The 21,855-nt window shown below is 39.0% G+C and overlaps 1 protein-coding gene across 11 annotated transcripts in view; it reads left to right on the top strand.

Annotated features, from left to right (window-relative positions):
* The window catches only part of NUMB (NUMB endocytic adaptor protein), a 203,615-nt gene that overhangs the window by 178,795 nt on the left and 2,965 nt on the right, over positions 1 to 21,855 (top strand). For 7 of the 11 annotated variants that reach the window (XM_040477622.1, XM_040477620.1, XM_040477615.1 and 4 more), the window contains 6 exons: positions 3,026 to 3,100; positions 5,415 to 5,555; positions 14,878 to 15,082; positions 16,958 to 17,251; positions 19,038 to 19,187; positions 21,691 to 21,837. In XM_040477622.1, the coding sequence (XP_040333556.1) occupies positions 3,026 to 3,100; positions 5,415 to 5,555; positions 14,878 to 15,082; positions 16,958 to 17,251; positions 19,038 to 19,187; positions 21,691 to 21,837 (1,012 nt within the window). The remainder of the gene's footprint in view (positions 1 to 3,025; positions 3,101 to 5,414; positions 5,556 to 14,877; positions 15,083 to 16,957; positions 17,252 to 19,037; positions 19,188 to 21,690; positions 21,838 to 21,855) is intronic. The other 4 variants (XM_040477619.1, XM_040477616.1, XM_040477625.1 and 1 more) reach the window with 2 other exon arrangements.

Here is a 21,855-nt window from a genome sequence, read left to right as displayed (position 1 = left end):
CACTTGTTATTTCTTTTTCTTTTTTATTCTAGCCATTCTGACAGGTCTGAAGTGATATCTCATTGTAGTTTTGATTTGTATTTCCTTGCTACTATAGTGATGTTGCACATCTGTGTATGCATCTGTTGGCTATCTGTATGTCTTCTTTGGAAAAGTGCCCATTCAGGTCCTCTGCTCATTTTTAATCAGATTATTTAGGGTTTTTTGGTGTTGAGTATCTTGAATATTAACCCCTTATTGGATATATAATTTGTAAATATCTTCTCCCATTCAGTAGGTTGCCTTTTCATTTTGTGCATGGTTTCCTTTGCTGTGCAAAAGCTTAGGAAAGGTTTTTTGAAGAGAGTATTTAATATTTACAGATTCTTCTTGCCTTTCATTTACTTCTCAACCCAACCTAGTCTGACTTCCACTTCTGTATTAGTCAAGACCTCCAGAAAAACAGAACCACCGTCTGTTTTCTCTTTCTGTGTGCATGTATATACACATATATGTATATGTATATGTATATATTTAGATATCTATATCTATACATATATAGAGAGGGAGGGGCTTAAGAATTGGGGCAGGCAAGTCTGAAATGTATAGGGCCAGCCAGCAGGCTGGATGCTCAGGCAGAATTTCTGTATTAGAGACTTGAGGCGAAATCTCTTCTCAGGGAAGCCTGTTTTTAACCCTTAAGGTATTCAACTGATTAGATGAGTCCTACCCATATTATCAAGGGTAATCTCCTTTATCCAAAGTCAGTTGCTTGTAAATATTAATCACATCTACAAAATATCTTCAAAGCAACATCTAGACTACTGTTTGACCAAAAAACTGTGTGATCATAGCATAGCCAATTTGACACACAAAATTAACCTTTACAACTCTATCACTCTACCACATCTTCTTCATTGCTAAATCCAGTGGACACTTTTCACATCTTTTCTTGCTTAATCACTTTGCAACACTTGACATTTTGGACCGCCTACTGTTTCTTGAAACCCTTCTCACTTAGTTTCAATAACCCTAGTCTCTCCATTCTTCTGTCCCTTTGGCTATTCTTTTTCTGATGCTTCAGAGACTCATTTTCTCCCAGTTATTTAATTATTGATATTCTCTCCAGGTCTTGGCCCTCTTTTTACTCCCATGATTGATATTTCCCAAACTAAAATTCCATCTTAGAATTCTCTACTGAGATTCAGACCTAAATATCCAATAACCTGTTGTTTATCTCTACCTGGATATTGCATAGGCATCCCAAACTTTGCTTGTCTAAAACTGAAATCCTGTTCTTACCCTCTCAAACTTGTTTTTGCATCCCTTCTTTTCTCTTAGTTTGTGGTACCATCTTTACCTAATTACCCAAGTCAGGAACCTGAGAGGGATCTTCCTATTTCTCTCTTATATTTTCCATTTAAAACTTTCTCATCTGTATCCCAACCTCAGTGAAAAGAGCTTAACCCTCATTTTCTGCCATCTGGAATCATGTTGTAGTCTTTCAGCCTCCTTTTCAGTCTCTTTCCAACCCATCTATACTGCTGCCACAGTGATATTTTTTAAATGCATTTAAAAATTCAGTCAGTAGCTCCTAATTGCCTATGTAATTAAGATAGAATTCTTAAGTGTACAAGGCTCTCCATGGCTAGGCCTTTCCTATGCTTTATCTTCCACTGCTCCTCGCTTACCCATCCCACTTTCAAGCTTTTAAAGAGCACAGACTTGCCATGTTGTTTGCTTCCATATCCTGTGCTGCTGTTTCTTTTGCCTGCCATGTCCACAACCTCTGTCACTTCCCTGACTCCTTATCCCTACCTTGTGCATCTAGAGAAATTATTTCAGAACCTAGTTTGATCTTCATCTTTTGTTTAATCATCACCTTTCAGTGGGCTGTAAACTTTTAAGTGTTTCTGCTGCCTGGCATGTGCTAGGCTCTTATCAGATGTGTGGTGATAGTGGAGATGATGAGCCCAGAGTAAAGCACACAGTTCATTTAAATAAGGCCATGCCTTCCATATGGAGGAGCTCTGGGCTTGGACACATACAGAGGAGAATGGTAGACATTTCTTTATCCTCTTCTGTCCCTTCTGGAGGCTGCTGCAACTTTTTACTACCAGTTTCCTTTTAATTTATACCTTTTGATGATGTTCTAACACCTATTCTCAGCGTTTATTTTGCGTTCGTTTTATTTTGCTTGTATCCTTGGAGCATTTGAAAAGACAGGAAGCTGTTAAATTACTATTACAAAGTCCCACTGTCTCATTTTCATTCCATCACAAGAGAAATCCTACATCAGCTTGTTCTCACATGATTCTTGTGTGCCAAAAGAAGTCTTTTCTCAGCCAGTAAAAAGAATTCATGTAATAGTATTTTTTTTTAATTTTTTAAATCCTCCTATATCCCCAAAATGTCTCCATGCATTTAATGTCAAATTAAAAACTAAACCAGTTCTGTGTTAATCCTGAGAGAAGAAATAATGGTCTTTAAAGATTATTATAGAAATAATGAAGACTTCTTGGGTATTTAACATGAAAATTTCAGATGACCAAGGGTTCTGCTGTACACATTGGAGTCAGAGGATAGGTCAGCATCTCAATTTAGACCTATGTATATTGCTTTTTACTGTAAATACGTTTGTAGAAGATACTTGTGGTGTAACTCCTTATGTATTAATATTTACCTGACTCTTGGTTTTCTTGGTTGATTTTTTAAAGGGGTGAAGAATCTACTTATGAATTCTTTGCCCTTTATGGAATGTGATATCATGGTTTTGAGTCCACCTGTCCCTTCCCCCTTACTTAATTTTATCTTATTGTTTTGCCTTGTGTTTCTACAATAATGGCTTTGGCTTGTTTTTTTCCTGAATGTTTCTGCAGTTTGGTTTGAGTATCTGGCTTTGGGCACCCCTCCTGAACTCGGACTCCATCTGTACTTGTGACTTTTGGAAGGCAGAAGTCAGTGTTTTCTATTGAAGATGACTTTTTTTTTTTAAATATTATATATCTGTGTGTCTCCCCCCTTCCTTTTTGGTTTCTCTTAAAAGACTGGAAAGAAAGCAGTTAAGGCAGTCCTGTGGGTATCAGCAGATGGACTCAGAGTTGTGGATGAAAAAACTAAGGTAAACATTTTATATGCTTTAATGTGTTACTGCTCATGTTGTTTAAATTTTATCCCTAATGATCAGATATAATGCCATTAAGCTGCTGCACTCACTCTATCCTTCCACTTTGTCCAAAGTACAGTCTTCTGAGATACTAGTGTTCAGGAAACGAAATTAGTTACTCATTTACCTTATAAAAAATACAATTCTCTCAGTATTTTGCTCTACATGACAGCATGTTTATGTAGTAAGCATTTGAACTTAATGTTAAGATTTCGTTCTTACACATTTTAAGAAAATGTTTAGCCCCACAGATTTGGTGTAAAAGATGATGGACCTTTTACCAAATTAAAAAAAAAAAAAAAAGACCACACCTGAAGATTCTTCTTGTTCCTTAATAAAGGGAACTATATTCTTAGAAAGTGATATTTGAAATGATTAACCTGCCATTTAACCAAACACCCAATTTAAGTGAAATCTTAAGGACTAGTAAATGGCTTATTTGGTTAACATTTACTTAGAATCTACATAATATCTCAAATCATAAGTGGCATTTATCATTTGAAAGAAAATGATCCTACATGCATAAAGAATAAAGACATAGAGAGGGGCAGGTGGGTGATGCGCATTGAGGAGGGCAGTTGTTGGGATGAGCTCTGGGTGTTGTATGGAAACCACTTTGATGATAAATTATATTAAGAAAAGAGAGAGACATAGACTCTGACCTTAGAGACCATAAAAGTGTTATATAAGCACATTTAATCATTAATTAAAATTTCCTAAGAGACCTAAAGCCTAGAGAAATTTTAACATGAAGGCAATTTTTCTAAAAAAAAATCATGTATTATTGAAGGGTTGGGGGGGGAGTCTACAGGTAAAGAGCAATTTTGATGGGTAACTTGTCTGATACATTTTAAGTGACTTAATACAGCTGCATGAGTTCTTTTGACCTTCCATCTAAGGCTTTTTTTTTTTAATTTCAAGAGAAGTGGTACCCTTTTTTTAATGTATGTTTATTTTTGAGAGACAGAGTATAAGCGGGGGAGGGGCAGAGAGAGGGAGACACAGAATTGCAAGCAGGCTCTAGGCTCTGAGCTGTCAGCACAGAGCCCAGCTCGGGGCTCAGACTCACGAACTGCGAGATGATGACCCGAGCCGAAGTTGGACACTCAACTGACTGCGCCACCCAGGCACCCCTCTACACATCTTTTAAAGCTTTAAAAGCTTAAATGTACTGCCCTCTTAAAATTTGTTTTGTAGTCCTCTGCCCTGCTCTTATATACTTGCCATAAAAGGAATATGTGAGCCAAAGTAGGACACTTAACCGACTGGGCCACCCAGGCGTCCCAAGAAGTGGTACTCTTAAATGTACATTATTATTGAAAACAATGATCATTTAAACTTATTGTTAAGAACTTATGTATTTTTTTTAATGTTTTGGATGAAATGTGTTATACATGGAGGCTATGTTTTTAATTGTTTTATACCAATTAGAAAGTGATTTTGCCCCCTGCTGGCTACTTGCAGCACTGGTATTAAATTGGTTCTTTTTCCACCTTTAGTGATAATAGTAATTGGTGGCTTTTCACCCTTGGACTCATCAGGAATGGAAAAGAAATTTTGCAGTGCATATAGTCTATAAAGGGCTCATATTTAGAATATATAAAGAACTCCTACATATCAATAAGAAAAATGACAGACAATCCAAAAGAAGAATCATTTTGCTAAAGAGGAAATTCATAGTAAGCACGTTATGCAAAATAAAATCATAATGAGCCATTATGGTGATGCTTTATAAAAACTATTTTGTTTGATTTTATGTTTTAGCTCTTACAGCCCCACCTCAGCATCTAGGGATTCTAGACTGGGAATATCACATCGAAGAATCTCAGAGCCTCAAGATTTTAAAAAACATTCTGTGTAATGTTTATACTCTGTGTATACAGTGCCATTCAGCAAGTATATAAAAAAGTTATAGTTAAAATTAAATGATCACTAAGTTAATGTAAGTTATATGGGAATCAAATGAGATATAGTGATTTACATATATTATCAAATTGAGCATGGACTATACCATGATAAAACTAAAAGCAGCAAGCATATGTTTTACAACAGAAGATGAAGTGAGAGAGGCATCTGGGCAGAGTGCCTCTTGGGATTTCTCCTAAGTCAAATTCTTAGTATTCAGGCTGCTGGCCTCAGATCTAGCTATTTCATAGTCTCAATTCATTTGTTGTGGAGACTCTATTGTGAAGTGAACATCCTGTGTTTATTCTGAGAAGCTTGAATAACTTGATAAGTCCTCTGTTCCTTTGTGCTCCCCTTTTTCTAGGACCTCATAGTTGACCAGACAATAGAAAAAGTTTCTTTCTGTGCTCCGGATAGGAACTTTGATAGAGCCTTCTCTTACATATGTCGTGACGGCACCACTCGGCGCTGGATCTGTCATTGCTTCATGGCTGTCAAGGACACAGTGAGTCCAACAGTGTGGATTTCATCATGACTAGCCTCAGTTGGCCAAGCAATTTCCACTGCATTTTTTTTTCAAATGTTTTATTTATTTATTTTGAGAGCGAGAGAGCGAGCGTGTGCACAAGCATGAGTGCGGGGAGGGGCGGAGAGAGAGGGAGACAGAGATCCCAAGATGCAGGGCTCGAACCCATGAGCAGTGAGATCATGACCTGAGCTGAAGTCAGACACTTAACCAACTGAGCCACCCCGGTGCCCCTCCACTACATTTCTAACATGTACCTGCTGTTACAGCACTTGGAAGTGTCAAACTAGCCTGCTTTTACTCCTTTTATTCAAGTAGTTCACACTCTTGGTGTGACCCTGAGCCCACAGAGCTCCATAATTAGCTGAGATCCAAGGTCATTAAAGGAAAGTAAAAGTGCTCTGGTGATGGTTGCTGCTAAACTTTACTTGAAACTTTTCATTATTAGAACTGTGTTCAAGATTCTTACATGTATTTATTTGCTAATACATCTGGGTATAGATACTGACATTGAAAGGCACTTATAAATTTATTTGCAAAGAAATTCTACTATAAATGAAAGAGCTGAGTTGGAGTATATTTTCAATTAATTAAGAAATAAAAATATTGGGGCACCTAGCTGGCTCAGTCAGTGGAGCGTGTGATTCTTGATCTCGGGGTCATGAATTCAGACCCCACATTGGGGGGTAGAGATTAAAGAAAAAAAAAAACTAAATTATGGTACATTGAATTTCTGGCATGCCAGAAATTGTTGCATAGTAGAAATTTTTGGTTTTGTTTAAAAATGGAGAATAATTAACCTATTATCCTTCATGTAAATTACCCAAAATTCTGACTTAAAAGACAAGTCTCTTAGATGATGATGATCTTAACTACAGTAGAGCATTGAATGTGTAATTGTAATTACTGAGTTTTATATATTTTTTTACTTGAGAGAGAAAGAGCATGAGTGGCGCAGAGGAGCAGAGGGAGAGAGAGAGAATCTTAAGCAGGCTCCACACTCAGCACTGAGCCTGATGCAGGGCTCAATCCCATGACCCTGGAATCATGACCTGAGCCAATATCAAGAGTCAGATGCTCAACTGACTGAGCCACCTAGACACCCCTGTAATTACTGAGTTTAAAAAAATTTTTTTAATGTTTATTTATTTCTGAGAGAGAGAGAGAGAGAGAGAGAGAGAGACCAAGTACAAGCAGGGGAGGGCAGAGAGAGAGGAAGACACAGAGTCCCAAGCAGGCTCTGGGCTCTGAGCTGTCCACACAGAGCCCGACGCAAGGCAGAACCCATAAACCACAAGATCATGACCTGAGCCAAAGTCAGACGCTTAACCGACTGAGCCACATACCCATCCCATTTTACTGAGTTTTTTGTGAGGCCAGACAGAATAAGGCAGTATAGTCATTCCTGAAGGCTACAACTCAATAAAATCTTGCCAGTGTTTAATCTAAAAGGGAAGTGGTGGCTGTACTCTAAAATTCACCAAAATGTTTTTTCAAAGCTGTTGGAGACAGCGCTATAAACTGTTAAGAGTCCAGGCTCTGACTCAGATCTGGGTTTCAGGCCTTGTTCTGGTACTTACAACTATGGGATTTAGGGAAAGTTACTTGACATTCTTTAAGTCTTAGTTTCCACTTCTATAAAATGAAGATAACAATTGTGAAGATTAAAGTAGATAATTGATATAAGCACTCTTAGTATAGAGTCTGATACATGCTAACTGCTCTGAAAACCGTGGCTAATATTGTCAAAGCTGTACCTCCTTGGTTTGACACAGTGTGTTAATGAGTTGAAGTAAATAAACTACACTTTCTTCCTTTGTCTCTCACATCTTAAGCCATAAAGCAGTGCATTTTGCTATCACTATACTCACAAAATCAAGAGTTCAAGAGTTTCCTTATATTAATTTAAAAACTGTTTTATTGTCAAATCCTGGTATTTCATTTCAGGCTGTTTGAATCTCCTTGGCCAATGGTTCTTCTGTATCAGAATCACCTGGAGGGCTTGATAAAAACAGTTTGCTAGGCCCCACCTTCAAGAGTTTTTCATTCAGTGGGTCTCAGATGGGCCTTGGGGAGGGTCTGTCTTCAAGAACTTCTGCCCTAGGCCTAGGAGCAATATTAAACTTCTTTGGACAATAGCTCTGTCCTTGTAATAGAGCTGTGTTCAAAAGCAGACAAGTTCTAAAACTCCGGTTCTCTTTCCTATTTAATGCTTCAGTGCCCTACCCTTGTATCATCCTCCTAAGAAGGTAGATGGAAACTCATGTGGACTCATAAAAAGTAACTCATTCTTTTAATAAGCAATAAGCAATTATGTGAAATATTACAGTTTACATTTGTGTGATATTTTAGGGACAAAAGGCATTTCCGACATTTCTCCTCCTTATGATATCTGATATTGGCATATAAAATTCAGGGAAATTACTTGAACCATATGTAGGAGCAGCTACAGCTACCTACATGGTGTGATTTTGAAAACTCCACAAAGGGCTCTCTGTTGTCAAATATCTCTTCTTACTATTAGTGATGCCAAAAGTTACTATATCATCTCTAACTTTGTTATTTCACAATTAGGGATATGCTTTAAAATACAGATAACCCTGTTGAAAATAATCCATTGAGTTTATTAAATTTAGGTAATCCAGCATTTCTTTAAAATAATATTAAGTTTATATAAGCTCTCTTCTCACACAGACAAATCAGTTTTATCTAATTCCTTTTTAAGTGTACAGTGTGGGTGAAAACCTACTTTAATTTTTGCCTGTGTGTGGTTGAGAGGGAGAGTTGTGAGAGAGCTAGAAGATAGGAAAGGGGGACAGCATCAAAGTAATGAGGGTCTAGAATGGGGTAGGGTGTTGGGGAGGGGAGTGTGGCATTTGGATAGAGGAGACTGAGAAAGCTAAGCTTTCCTTTTCATAATTCCCTTGTTGTTGCTGGAGTTGTATTAGTTATCCAAAGTCTTAGGTTTGTACCTTTTGTTCTTGGTTTGCACATTTTGTCCTAGATATGTTGACAGTCTATTCAAGCTCCTGAAACTTGCCTGCCTTTCCAGTAGTTTCTTAGAAATGCTGGTACATATTACCACTGTTCCCTTAATTGGCAAATGTAAGATTTGTGTCAAGACTTAGGGCCTCAAACCTTGAGCAGTGTCTCTAAAGCTAATATGAGTAACAAAGAGAACCTGACTGGGAAGGTCTCAGTGGCTGATCACAAAAGTACAGGTTACTCATGGTCACTTTACCCAGTGCCCACTACAGTAAAGTATCATTAGCATTACCTAAGGTAATTTATTCATTTAATTTGCCATATTAATATATTAAAATATAATTTTAGAGGCGTCTAGGTGGCTCATTCAGTTAATCATCCGACTCTTGATCTCGGCTCACATCATGATCTCACGGTTCATGAGTTCAAGCCCCACATTGGGCTCTGTGCTGACAACACGGAGCCTGCTTGGGATTCTGTCTCTCCTTCTCTCTGCCCCTCACCTGCTTGTGTGATCTCTCTCCCTCTCTCTCAAAATAAATAAATAAACTTCAAAAATAAAATATAATTTTAAGCTGGACTTGCCAACATTTTGCCTTGTGTAAAAACAGACTTATTTGAAGATGGCAGAATAGCATGAAAGTATTTTTTGCGTCTTGTGTCCATGAAATACAGCCAGATCAACACTAAACCATCCTGCAGACCTAGAAAACTGATTGAGGATTAACACAACAATCTGCACAACCTGAACCACAGAACTCAGCAGGAATTCACCCCAAAAGAAAGAGCAGGAAGAAACGACAGCCAGGGACTCAACCAACACAGATACAAGCAAGATGTCTGAACCAGAATTTAGAATCATGGTAATAAGGAGACTAGGTGGAGTCGAAAATAGATTAGAATCCCTTTCTGTGGAGGTAAAAGAAATAAAAGCTAGTCAGGATGAAATAAAAAATGATATAACTGAGCTGCAATCTCGAATGGATGCCATGGCAGCAAGGATGGATGAGGTAGAGCAGAGAATCAGCGATATAGAGGACAAACTTCTGGAGAATAATGAAACAGAAAAAAAGAAGGAGACTAAGGCAAAAGAGCATGACTTAAGAATTAGAGAAATCAGTGACTCATTAAAAAGGAACAACATCAGAATCATAGGGGTCCCAGAAGATGAAAAGAGAGAAAAAGGGTAAAAGGGTTATGTGAGCAAATCATAGCAGAAAACTTTCCTAACGTGGGAAAGACACAGACATAAAAATCTAGGAAGCACAGAGGACTCCCATTAGATTCAACAAAAAACGACTGTCAACAAAGCATATCATAGTCAAATTCACAAAATACTCGGGCCAGGAAAGAATCATGAAAGCAGCAGGGGGGAAAAAAGTCTTTAACCTACAAAGGAAGGCAGAACAGGTTTGCAGCAGACCTATCCACAGAAACTTGGCAGGCCAGAAAGGATTGGCACAATATATTCAATGTGCTGAATCAGAAAAATATGCAGCCAAGAATTCTTTATCCAGCAAGGCTGTTATTCAAAATAGGAGAGATTAAAAGTTTCCCAGACAAACAAAAATTAAAGGAGTTTGTGACCACTAAACCAGTCCTGCAAGAAATTTTAAGGGGGAACTCTCTGAGGAGAGCAAAGATGAAATAAATAAATAAATGCATACATACATACATACATACATACATACCCAAAGCAACAAAGACTAGAAAGGACCAGAGAACACCACCAGAAACTCAAACTCCACAAGCAACATAATGGCAATAAATTCATATCTTTCAGTACTTACTCTAAACATCAATGGACTAAATGCTCCAATCAAAAGACAAAGGGTAACAGAATGAATAAGAAAACAAGATCCATCTATATGCTGTTTACAAGAGACCCACTTTAGACCTAAGGACACCTTCAGATTGAAAATAAGGAGATGGAGAACCATCTATCATGCTAATGGTCAACAAAAGAAAGCTGGAGTAGCCATATTTATATCAGACAATCTAGACTTTAAAATAAAGACTGTAACAAGAGATGAAGAAGGGCATTATATCATAATTCAGGAGTCTGTCTACCAAGAAAACCAAACAGTTGTAAACATTTATGCTCCAAATGTGGGAGCACCCAGATATATAAATCAATCACAAACAAACTCATTGAAAATAATACCTTTATAGTAGGGGACTTCAACATCCCACTTACAGCAATGGACAGATTATCTAATCAGAAAATCAACAAGGAAACAATGGCTTTGAATGACACACTAGACCAGATGGACTTAACAGATATATTCAGAACATTTCATCCTAAAGCAGCGGAATATATATTCTTCTCCAGTACACACGGAATGTTCTCCAGAATCGACCACATACTGGGACACAAATCAGCCCTCAACAAGTACAAAAAGATCGAGATCATACCATGCATATTTTCAGACCACAACGCTATGAAACTCAAAATCAACCACAAGAAAAAATTTAGGAAACAAATACTTGGAGACTAAAGAACTAAAGAACTAAAGGAATGAATGGACTAACCAAGAAGTTAAAGAAAGTACATGGGAAGTTAAAGAGTACATGGGAGGCACCTGGGTGGCTCAGTCGGTTGAGTGTCTGACTTTGACTCAGGTCATGATCTCATGCTCATGGGTTCGAGCCCTGCATCGGGCTCTGTGCTGACAGCTCAGAGCCTGAAGCCTGCTTTGGAATCTGTGTCTCCCTCTCTCTCTACCCCTCCCCTGCTCATACTCTGTTTCTCTCTGCCTCTCAAAAAATAAAAACATTGGAAAAAAAAAAAAAAGTACATGGAAGCCAATGAAAATGATAACACCACAGCCCCAAATCTCTGGGATGCAGCAAAGGTGGTCATAAAAGGAAAGTATATAGCAATCCCAGGCCTTCCTAAAGAAGGAAGAAAGGTCTCAGATACACAACCTGACCTTATACCTTAAAGAGCTGGAAAAAGAACAGCAAATAAAACCCAAAACCAGCAGAAGACGGGAAGTAATAAAGATTAGAGCAGAAATTAATGCTATCGAAACCAAAAAAACAGTAGAACAGATCAATGAAACCAGAAGCTGGTTCTTTGAAAGAATTAATAAAATTGATAAATCACTAGCCAGTTTGATCAAAAAGGAAAGGGCCCAAATAAATAAAATCAAGAATGGAAGAGGAGAGATCACAACCAACACAGCAGAAATAAAAACAATAATAAGAGAATATTATGAACAATTATATGCCAATAAAATGGGCAATCTGGAAGAAATGGACAAATTCCTAGAAACATATACACTACCAAAACCGAAACAGGAGGAAATAGAAAATTTGAACAGACCCATAACCAGTAAAGAAATCAAATTAGTAATCAAAAATCTGCCAAAAAACGAGTCCAGGGCCAGATGGCTTTCCAGGGGAATTCTACCAAACATTTAAGAAAGAGTTAACACCTATTCTCTTGAAGCTGTTCCAAAAAAATAGAAATGGAAGGAAAACTTCCAAACTCTTTCTATGAAGCCAAGACCAAAGACCCCAATAAAATGAAGAACTATAGACCAATTTCCCTGACGAACATGGATGCAAAATCCTCAAGATATTAGCCAACCAGTTTCAACAATACATTTAAAAAATTATCCACCACAACCAAGTGAGATTTATACCTGGAATGTAGGGCTGGTTCAATATACACAAAACAATCTGTGATTCGTCACATCAATAAAAGAAAGGAAAAGATCCATGTGATCCTCTCAATAGATGCAGAGAAAGCATTTGACAATATACAGCATCCTTTCTGGATAAAAACCCTCAAGAAAGTAGGGATGGAAGGAGCGTACCTCAAGATCATAAAAACCATATATGAAAGACTCAACGCTTGGGGCGCCTGGGTGGCGCAGTCAGTTAAGCGTCCGACTTCAGCCAGGTCACGATCTCGTGGTCCGGGAGTTCGAGCCCCGCGTCGGGCTCTGGGCTGATGGCTCAGAGCCTGGAGCCTGTTTCCGATTCTGTGTCTCCCTCTCTCTCTCTGCCCCTCCCCCATTCATGCTCTGTCTCTCTCTGTCCCAAAAATAAATAAACGTTGAAAAAAAAAAGAAAGACCCAACGCTAACATCATCCTCAATGGAGTAAAACTGAGAGCTTTTCCCCTAAGGTCAGGAACATGACAGGGATGTCCACTCACGCCACTGTTATTCAACATAGTATTGGAAGTCTTAGCCTCAGCAATCAGACAACACAAAGAAATAAAAGGCATCCAAATTGGCCAGGAGGAGGTCAAACTTTCACTCTTCGCAGATAACATGATACTCTACATGGAAAACCCTAAAGATTCCACCAAAAACTGCTAGAACTGATTTCATGAATTCAGCAAAGTTGCAGGATATAAAATCAATGCACAGAAATCAGTTGCATTCCTATACAACAGTGAAGCAACAGAAAGAGAAATCAAGGAACCGATCCCATTTACAATTACACCAAAAACCATAAAAAACCTAGGAATAAATCTAACCAAAAAGGTGAAAAATCTATACACTGAAAACTATAGAAAGCTTATTAAAGAAATTGAAGAAAACACAAAAAAAAATGGAAACATATTTCATGCTCCTTGATAGGAGGAACAAATATTAAAATGTCAATACTACCCAAAGCAATCTACATATTCAATGAAATCCCTATCAAAATAACACCAGAATTCTTCACAGAGCTAGAACAAACAATCCTAAAATTTGTATGGAACCAGAAAAGACCCCGAATAGCCAAAGCAATCTTGAAAAAGAAAACCAAAGCAGGAGACATCACAATCCTGGACTCCAAGCTGTATTATAAAGCTGTAATCATCAAGACAGTGTGGTACTGGCACAAGAACAGACACTCAGATCAATGGAACAGAATAGAGAACCCAGAAATGGACCCACAAACGTATGGCCAACTAATCTTTGACAAAGCAGGAAAGAATATCTAGTGGAATAAAGACTGTCTCTTCAGCAAGTGGTGCTGGGAAAACTGGAAAGCGACATGCAGAAGAATGAACCTGGACCACTTTCTGACGCCATACATAAAAATAAACTCAAAATGGATGACAGACCTGAATGTAAGACAGGAAGCCATCAAAATCCTCAAGGAGAAAGCAGGCAAAAACCTCTTTGATCTTGGCCGCAGCAACTTCTTACTCAACACGTCTCCAGAGGCAAGGGAAACAAAGGCAAAAATGAACTATTGGGACCTCATCAAAATAAAAAGCTTCTGCACATCCAGGAAACAGCAAAACTGAAAGGCAACCGATGGAATGGGAGAAGATATTTGCAAAAGACATATCAGATAAAGGGTTAGTATCCAAAATCTATGAAGAACTTACCAAACTCAACACAGAAAAATAATCCAGTGAAGAAATGGGCAAAAGACACAAATAGACACTTCTCCAAAGAAGACATCCAGATGGCTATGGCTATCTGACACATGAAAAAATGCTCAACATCACTCATCATGAGGGAAATACAAATCAAAACCACAGTGAAATACCACCTCACGCCTGTCAGGGTGACTAACATTAACAATTCAGGCAACAACAGATGTTGGCGAGGATGCGGAGAAAGAGGATCTCTTTTGCACTGCTGGTGGGAATGCAAACGGGTGCAGCCACTCTGGAAAACAGTATGGAGGCTCCTCAAAAAAATTAAAAATAGAACTGGGTGCAACTACGACCCAGAAATTGCACTACTAGGTATTTATCTAAGAGATACAGGTATGCTGTTTCAAAGGGGCACATGCACCCCAATGTTTATAGCAGCACTATCAGCAATAGCCAAAGTATGGAAAGAACCCAAATGTCCATCAATGGATGAATGGATAAAGAAGATATGGTATATATATACAATGGAGTATTATTTGGCAATCAAAAAGAATGAAATCTTGCCATTTGCAACTACGTGGATGGAACTAGAGGGTATTATGCTAAACAAAATTAGAGAAAGACAAATATCATATGACTTCACTCATATGAGGACTTTAAGACACAGAACAAATGAACACAAGGGAAAGGAAGCAAAAATTATATAAAAACAGGGAGGGGGACAAAACATAAGAGACTCTTAAATATGGAAAACAAACAGAGGGTTACTGGAGGGGTTGTGGGAGGGGGGATGGGCTAAATGGGTAAGGGGTATTAAGGAATCTACTCCTGAATCACTGCTGCACTATATGCTAACTAACTTGGATGTAAATTTAAAAAATAAAATTTAATTTAAGAAAACAGACTTATTTGTGGTCCAAGCTTATTTGTAATTGTACTGTAACTCTAAAAAAGTTTTTTTAAACCTTCTGTTATATACAGGGTGAGAGATTGAGTCATGCAGTAGGCTGTGCATTTGCAGCCTGTTTGGAACGGAAACAGAAGCGGGAGAAGGAATGTGGAGTGACTGCTACTTTTGATGCCAGTCGGACCACTTTTACAAGAGAAGGATCATTCCGTGTCACAACAGCCACAGAGCAAGCAGAAAGAGAGGAGATTATGAAACAAATCCAAGATGCCAAGAAAGGTACAATCTGTTCTATTACAATTTATGTTTATTTAAGCCATTTTTCCCAGCAGGTTAATATTTGGAAGCTCTCAGGGGCAAGCTTTCTCACAAAGAGAACTCTTAGCAGTATATGAAGACTTTAAGAACAAAGCTGAAAACCTAAACAGAGGCCTTTCCTTTACAGTAAGTGGTTTAGTGGCTTCCAAAGTATTTACTCTTTCCATTACCAGAAGCTGTCTGAGGAGGCTGAGAGTGCAGCTGAAGAAGCTGCAAAGACATTACCCTCCATGTTTAAAAACAAAATTGGGGAAATCTACATCCTGGAACAGACTTCTAATTTTGATGTATCTGATCTCTGTGAGAGGTACATGCTACTAAGGACCTACATTCTTGAAGGAAGAAGTACAAGTTGCAGGTTTAGGCTACAAAGGACCCACTGATGGTGATGCTAGGTACAAATGTGGGTAGAAATTTCACAGTGATGTTGTTCTTATTAGATTATTTCTGTGTTTTAGTGCTTTAGTGAAAAAAGTCCATAGAAGCTAACCCCTCTTTTTCCCATAGCCAAATTTTAGTGTGTGATTTTGCAAAGTGTGATTTTTTTGCAGATACACGTGGCAGCATAGCAGAAATACCTGTGTGGACAATTCAGGTCACTCAGAAGTCTCTTGTGTAAAATTGGGTCTGAGTGTATTGTAAAACTAAATGATAGGGCTTGGGGGAAAATGCTTTGCATTCTTGTGTGCAGCTAGAGTTGAAACCCACAAGCAATATTTTGGAATTAAAAAGTTCAGTATAAATATACAAGATTTGATAAAAATCTTGCTCATTTTTTACTGTATGCTTTTAGTTCTAAACCAGCCACTAAAGAATGCCATTCATTGAATACTGACCCAAACAACTCTAATTCTTAAGGTAAAAAAAGGGTACACATTTTATTTGAAATTAAATTCTTGATTGTGAATTTTTTTTTATTTCTTATAAACATTTGTGCCAGAATACCAAAGAATAAAATACCCTGCTATTTTTATCAGAAAATTTAATATGCATAGCTATTATTCAGTGTGCTACAGTGATTTTTCAGACTGGAAGCGTATTCTTTAATACCATCAAATAATACTCTTGGCTACACACAGCAGCTGCCAAAGTGGTTGAATCTAACATCTAGAGCATTATGAGGGGAGGCAGGTAGAGATTTACCACATTCAGAATGGGACTCAGCTGGTACTTACATGGAAATAGTTTTGTATTTAGGTATAATCCAGTTTAAACTTTTACTTATGGGGGTGCCTGGCTGGCTCCGTTGGTGAAGCGTGCAACTCTCACGGTGGTGAGTTGGAGCCCCATGTCGGGTATAGATTAAAAAAAAAAAAAAACTTTAAAATTTTGCTTCTGTATGCTTTTATTCAAATGAGACACAAATGCACATTGTTTGTGATTTAAAGACTGCCTTTTGACATTCTTTAATATCTAATCAAACTTACACTTGTTTAGACCTTTCTGACTCTGCCACTTCCAAAGTCCTCTCTCCCAAAAAACAAACAATCATCATTCTATAAACGATCTCACATTAGGAGTTCATAGGTGCTGGGGTTTTTTTTTTTTTAATCTTGGTCAGTGTCTTAAAGAAAATCTTAAGTTATGAATCATTGCATGAGAATCAAAGATCTGATATTTGTGTCTTAGTAGATATATCATGTGACACGTAGTAGGATATTAAACCTTTTATTTGTCTGAAACGTAGGAGATCTGAGCCCTGCTTGTAACCTGCCCTTTAAGAGACTTTGGGAAGCAGATGGGTAAAAGGACATAAGAAGGTTTTGAGTTCCTTGACTGTATAAGCCGGAATTATTTGAAGACTGCTAAGGTCCTCTTTCTCTTGACTTTCTTGAGCTGAAACAGATAAGACAGCTGTTGGCTCATCAGTGGCTCCTGGCAACACTGCCCCATCCCCATCCTCTCCCACCTCTCCCACTTCGGATGCCACTGCCTCTCTGGAGACGAACAATCCTCATGCCATCCCACGCCGACATGCGCCCATTGAACAACTTGCTCGCCAAGGCTCTTTCCGAGGATTTCCTGCTCTTAGCCAGAAGATGTCACCCTTTAAACGCCAACTATCCCTGCGCATCAATGAGTTGCCTTCCACTATGCAGAGGAAGACTGATTTCCCCATAAAAAATGCAGGTAATGCAGCATCCACCTGACTCATAAGTGCTTTGCACTGAAGCACTATCGTTATTTCCAGTGGTAACACTAAACCCATCAAACTAGCCACCCTCTCTTCTGAGCCTGGTTGATGGTTGTATGTATCTTATGTCATTTCCCATTGAGAGAAAAGTAAGGTTCATGGAGAGGGTCGTGAATCCTTCATTTCTCTTCAACAGATAGGTATCAGAGCCATGATGGAAATTCCTACACTGAGCTACAAGGTTTGTGATTTGTCCTGATGGAAGTGTGCTACCTCTCAGCCAACCTGCTTCCAAACATCAAGGGTCTCGAGTTTCCATTCTAATCCTGCCATTTGGGACCCAACAGAGAATTAATTTAAAAGGCTTTGGAAACACATCTATTCAAATAGCATTACTCTCAGATGTACCAGAAGAAATGGATAAGTGCTCATTGTCCTTGTGGCTGGTTGACTCCGTACGGAGGAAACTCAAAACGGGTCTCCTGTTTAAATCAAAAATCTGTTTTTCATCAGAGACAGTGAGCTTGCTCACATATATTCATTACCTTTCAGAACTGCCACACAGGCCTTTGTGTGGCCCCTGTACAGCTGAGCCAGCCCTGGTAGTTCTATCCTCATCGTAAGATCCAGAGCTAAAGTGTCAGATCTGGTCAGTGCTTTTATTGGGCTCTATTTTACTTCACTCTGAGACATGACAAGCCAGTGCTATAACAGAATATGAGGAAGACTGTTTCAATAAGACACTCCCAGTGATGGTATAAAAGTCCAGAGTGTTAAGTTCTTTTGACGGATGAAAGGAGGCCTAAACAACAGTTGGACTGGATGATTACTGAGGGTCTTTCCAGCTCTCAACACCTATAAAAATGGAAACTCCAGATGCTTCTAATACCTTGTCTTCAGTCTTCTTCTGGAGCAGATGGGAAACAAAAACCATTCTTTTCATAGTTGAGCAAACCAAAGGTTCACCACACATTATCAGCTTCCCCTGTGACAGAAGTATCCCAGAGTCAATATTAAGAACAAAGCCTAGGAGCACCTGGGTGCTCAGTCTGTTAAGCATCCCACTTCAGCTCAGGTCATGATCTCATGGTTCGTGGGTTCAAGCCCTGCGTCGCACTCTGTGCTGACAGCTCAGAACCTGGAGCCTGTTTCAGATTCTGTGTCTCCCTCTTTCTCTGCCGCCCCCCTCACACTCTGTGTCTCTCTCTCTCAAAAATAAACATTAAAGAAAAAAATTTTTTAAAGAACAAAGCCTATAGAGTCCTGGATTTCAGTTTACTTTTTCATGTTATCACAGTTCACATACTTGCTACTTCAGGAAAAAAAAATGAGTGATGATATTATTGTAGCTTATTACAGAGAGAAGGACTAAGCTGCCACTGGTGCCCCTGATTTTAACCCATCTTCTGATAGAGTTACTAAGTGGCTCCAGAACTCTATGCAGATCACAGCCTTGGGAATTAGTTGGAAGGCAAACAGGTTGCAGATGTCTTCCAGAAAAATGTAGCTAACTGACACAAAAAAAGAATACCAACTTCTCAGTAGTTTCACACAGGAAAGGAAATAAAGAACTGGGGATTTGCAGGGAGGAAGATAGTCCTTAGTACATAAATTGTTGACATTTTATACTAAATTTTTGAAGCTGCTTTTATAGCCCCACTTGACAGTTGAGACTTTTCCTTTCGCAAATAAGGGATGTGTTATAAAATGCCACCTTGTGTCATACTGTTATATTTCAGGATTAGTTTTTCTGTCTGGAACCATTTTCTGTTTGCCTTGCAGTGCCAGAAGTAGAAGGGGAGGCAGAGAGTATCAGCTCCCTGTGCTCACAGATCACCAATGCCTTCAGCACACCCACGGAGGATCCCTTCTCATCTGCCCCAATGACCAAACCGGTGACAGTGCTAGCACCACAGTCTCCTGCCTTTCAAGGTTGGTGCCCTCTTAGCCTGCTCAGCTGTTCTCTGTGAAGCTTGTACTTTCATGGCACAGCTCACTGACTCTCGGTGGGCATTCTGAGCTTCCCAAGAGCTGGTCGGACCTGTTAATTTCCCTGTTGGATGATGTCTCAGATTTGTTAATTCCCCTTTTCCACAATGTCTTTGTGCTTTGTTCCCGTTCCTTTTTCCTAGAATGTCTGCATTCATCACTGCATGTACCTTTCTGTCTTTGATCCCATTCTGTTAAGAGCTTCTGTAGTCCCAACCCACTGCTTCACTTCCCACTTAACTATTCAGAGTATCCAGCCACTTCTCCAGAAGCAGCAGTCATCAGAGTTGGTTCCAGCATATGCTTTCTTTAGCAGAGTGGCTCTCAACCCGAGGCAGTTTTGCCCCTCTCAGGGAAAATTTGGCATTCATTGGTGACATTTTGGGGTGTCACAAGCTGGTAGGGAGTGGTTGCTACTGTCATCTGGGCTGAGGCTAGGGATGCTACTAAACATCCTTCAGTGCACACAATGGCAGCCCTCACAGCAAGGAATTTTCTGGCCCAAGTTATCAGTAGTGCCAAGGTTAAGAAGACTTGGATTCACCTCATCTCCATCCTACCACAAGAGGCTCATAAAGAAAAAGGCACTTCTTTTGGCTTCTTAGTTCATTTCATCTTCTGTAACAAGTGTCCTAAAATTTACCTTTGTAAAGGCATTGAGGACTAACTAAAAGTTGTTGTTTCCAGGATACTGAGTTAATACAAGTCAGCAAGTTGTTGTTTCCAGGATACTGAGTTAATACAAGTCAGCAAAGAGTCTATATATAACTTAAATAATAGACTTTTAGAATTTGAATTCTTTTTTTTTTTTAACGTTTATTTATTTTTGAGACAGAGACAGAGCATGAACAGGGGAGGAGCAGAGAGAGAGGGAGACACAGAATCTGAAACAGGCTCCAGGCTCTGAGCTGTCAGCACAGAGCCCGACGCGGGGCTCGAACTCACAGACCGTGAGATCATGACCTGAGCTGAAGTCGGACGCTTAACCGACCAAGCCACCCAGGCGCCCCTAGAATTTGAACTCTTATAATCGCCATTTCTTCATTTCTTTTGAGAAAGAGCTCAAAATGGGGAGACAGTACCCCATTCCTTTCTGAGGAAGCTACCAATGCTTTTCCTTCAGAGAGTCTCTTTTAAAAACAAAAACAAAAAAATCTATTATAATCATGTGCACCAAATGGCTTTTCATTTCATCTAACAAATGTTTATAATACCAACGATAGGCACAATTTATTGAGCAGATATTAGCACAGTGCCTGCCACATCATGATGAGGACTCAGCATTTTCTCATTTAATCCCCACAACAACCCTTTGAGGTAAGCAATACAAATCAGGAAAATGAGGCTCAGAGAGGTTGAATAAATTTCCCAAATTGCACAGACAGGATTTAAACCCAGGTCTTTCTGAATATCGTTATCTGTTACGTTCCGCTACCTATTTCTGAATTTACAGTGCCTATTTACAATGGGATGTACAAAACTAATAGAACGTAGTCCTTTCCCTGCCCACAAGCGGCTCCCAGTCTATGAGTGAGCTAGTCTTTTAAGACAAGCCCTGGGGTAAGTAATACCGATGCCATAAGCATGGTTGCCCATCTTGAAGAGGGAGTGATTGAAGTATAGGGCAGGGGTAGGCGCTTGCTCCATACTAACTATGATAGAGAGCTGGGATAAGGAATAGAAACTGATGGAAAAGATGTCTGGAGTAAAGGAGCAAGGATTAAGAGATTTTCATAAAGAGAGACAGGAAAGAATAGTAGTGCTTTGAGATATTATGAACATTACTGAGGGAAAAAAACTTCAAAGAGATGAAATTAATTCTGTAGCGAATTAAACATTAAGCAAATGAAAATATAAAAATGTATTAAGCAAATGAAAATATATACCAAATTTGTTTTCTCATTTGTAGTATGAGGATACCAGCCTTATGGGATTTTTGAGAGAATTAAATAGGATAATGAATGCTTAAGTACTGTTAACATAGTGTCTGGCACATCATAGAGGATCATTATATTTAACCCATTGTTATTGTTGGCATAATTTGATCTTTTGGAAAAGTGGTAGGAGAAGGAAATGCTTTATCTACATCTTATGCCAACGGCTAAGCTACACCTAGAATTGATTTTTGCTGCTTGTAAGACAGAGAAGCTCTGTTCAACTTAATTGGAAATTGTTTCTCTAGGCTTCATTCCCTCTCTCCCTGTTCACATATTTTCCTAGAACAGTCATTTGACTTTTTTATCAGTATAGCTATTTTAATTACCTCTAATTCCCTCTTTGCCCAAAGGTTTGTGTATCCATTGCAAGATGGCATGGTTATCCCAACACCAACTTTTCTGTCTTATCTGTTCCACCGTTATCGCACATCGGCCTGACCGAGCTCCAAGGGGTCACCCATTCACCCTGCATGAATTAACTCCATCGATGTTGTCTGCTCCCATTGTAGCTAATGGCACTGACTCAGCCTTCCATGTGCTTGCTGCTAAGCCAGCCCATACTGCTCTAGCACCCGTAGCAATGCCTGTGCGTGAAACCAACCCTTGGGCCCATGCCCCTGATGCTGCTAACAAGGGAATTGCAGCCACACGTTCGGGTAAGGTGGCCATGGGTG

Source organism: Herpailurus yagouaroundi, unplaced genomic scaffold, assembly GCF_014898765.1.
Source record: "Herpailurus yagouaroundi ecotype Mexico unplaced genomic scaffold, PumYag 141, whole genome shotgun sequence".
NCBI classification, from domain to species: Eukaryota; Metazoa; Chordata; class Mammalia; order Carnivora; family Felidae; genus Herpailurus; species Herpailurus yagouaroundi.
This window is presented reverse-complemented; position numbering and strand designations above follow the sequence as displayed.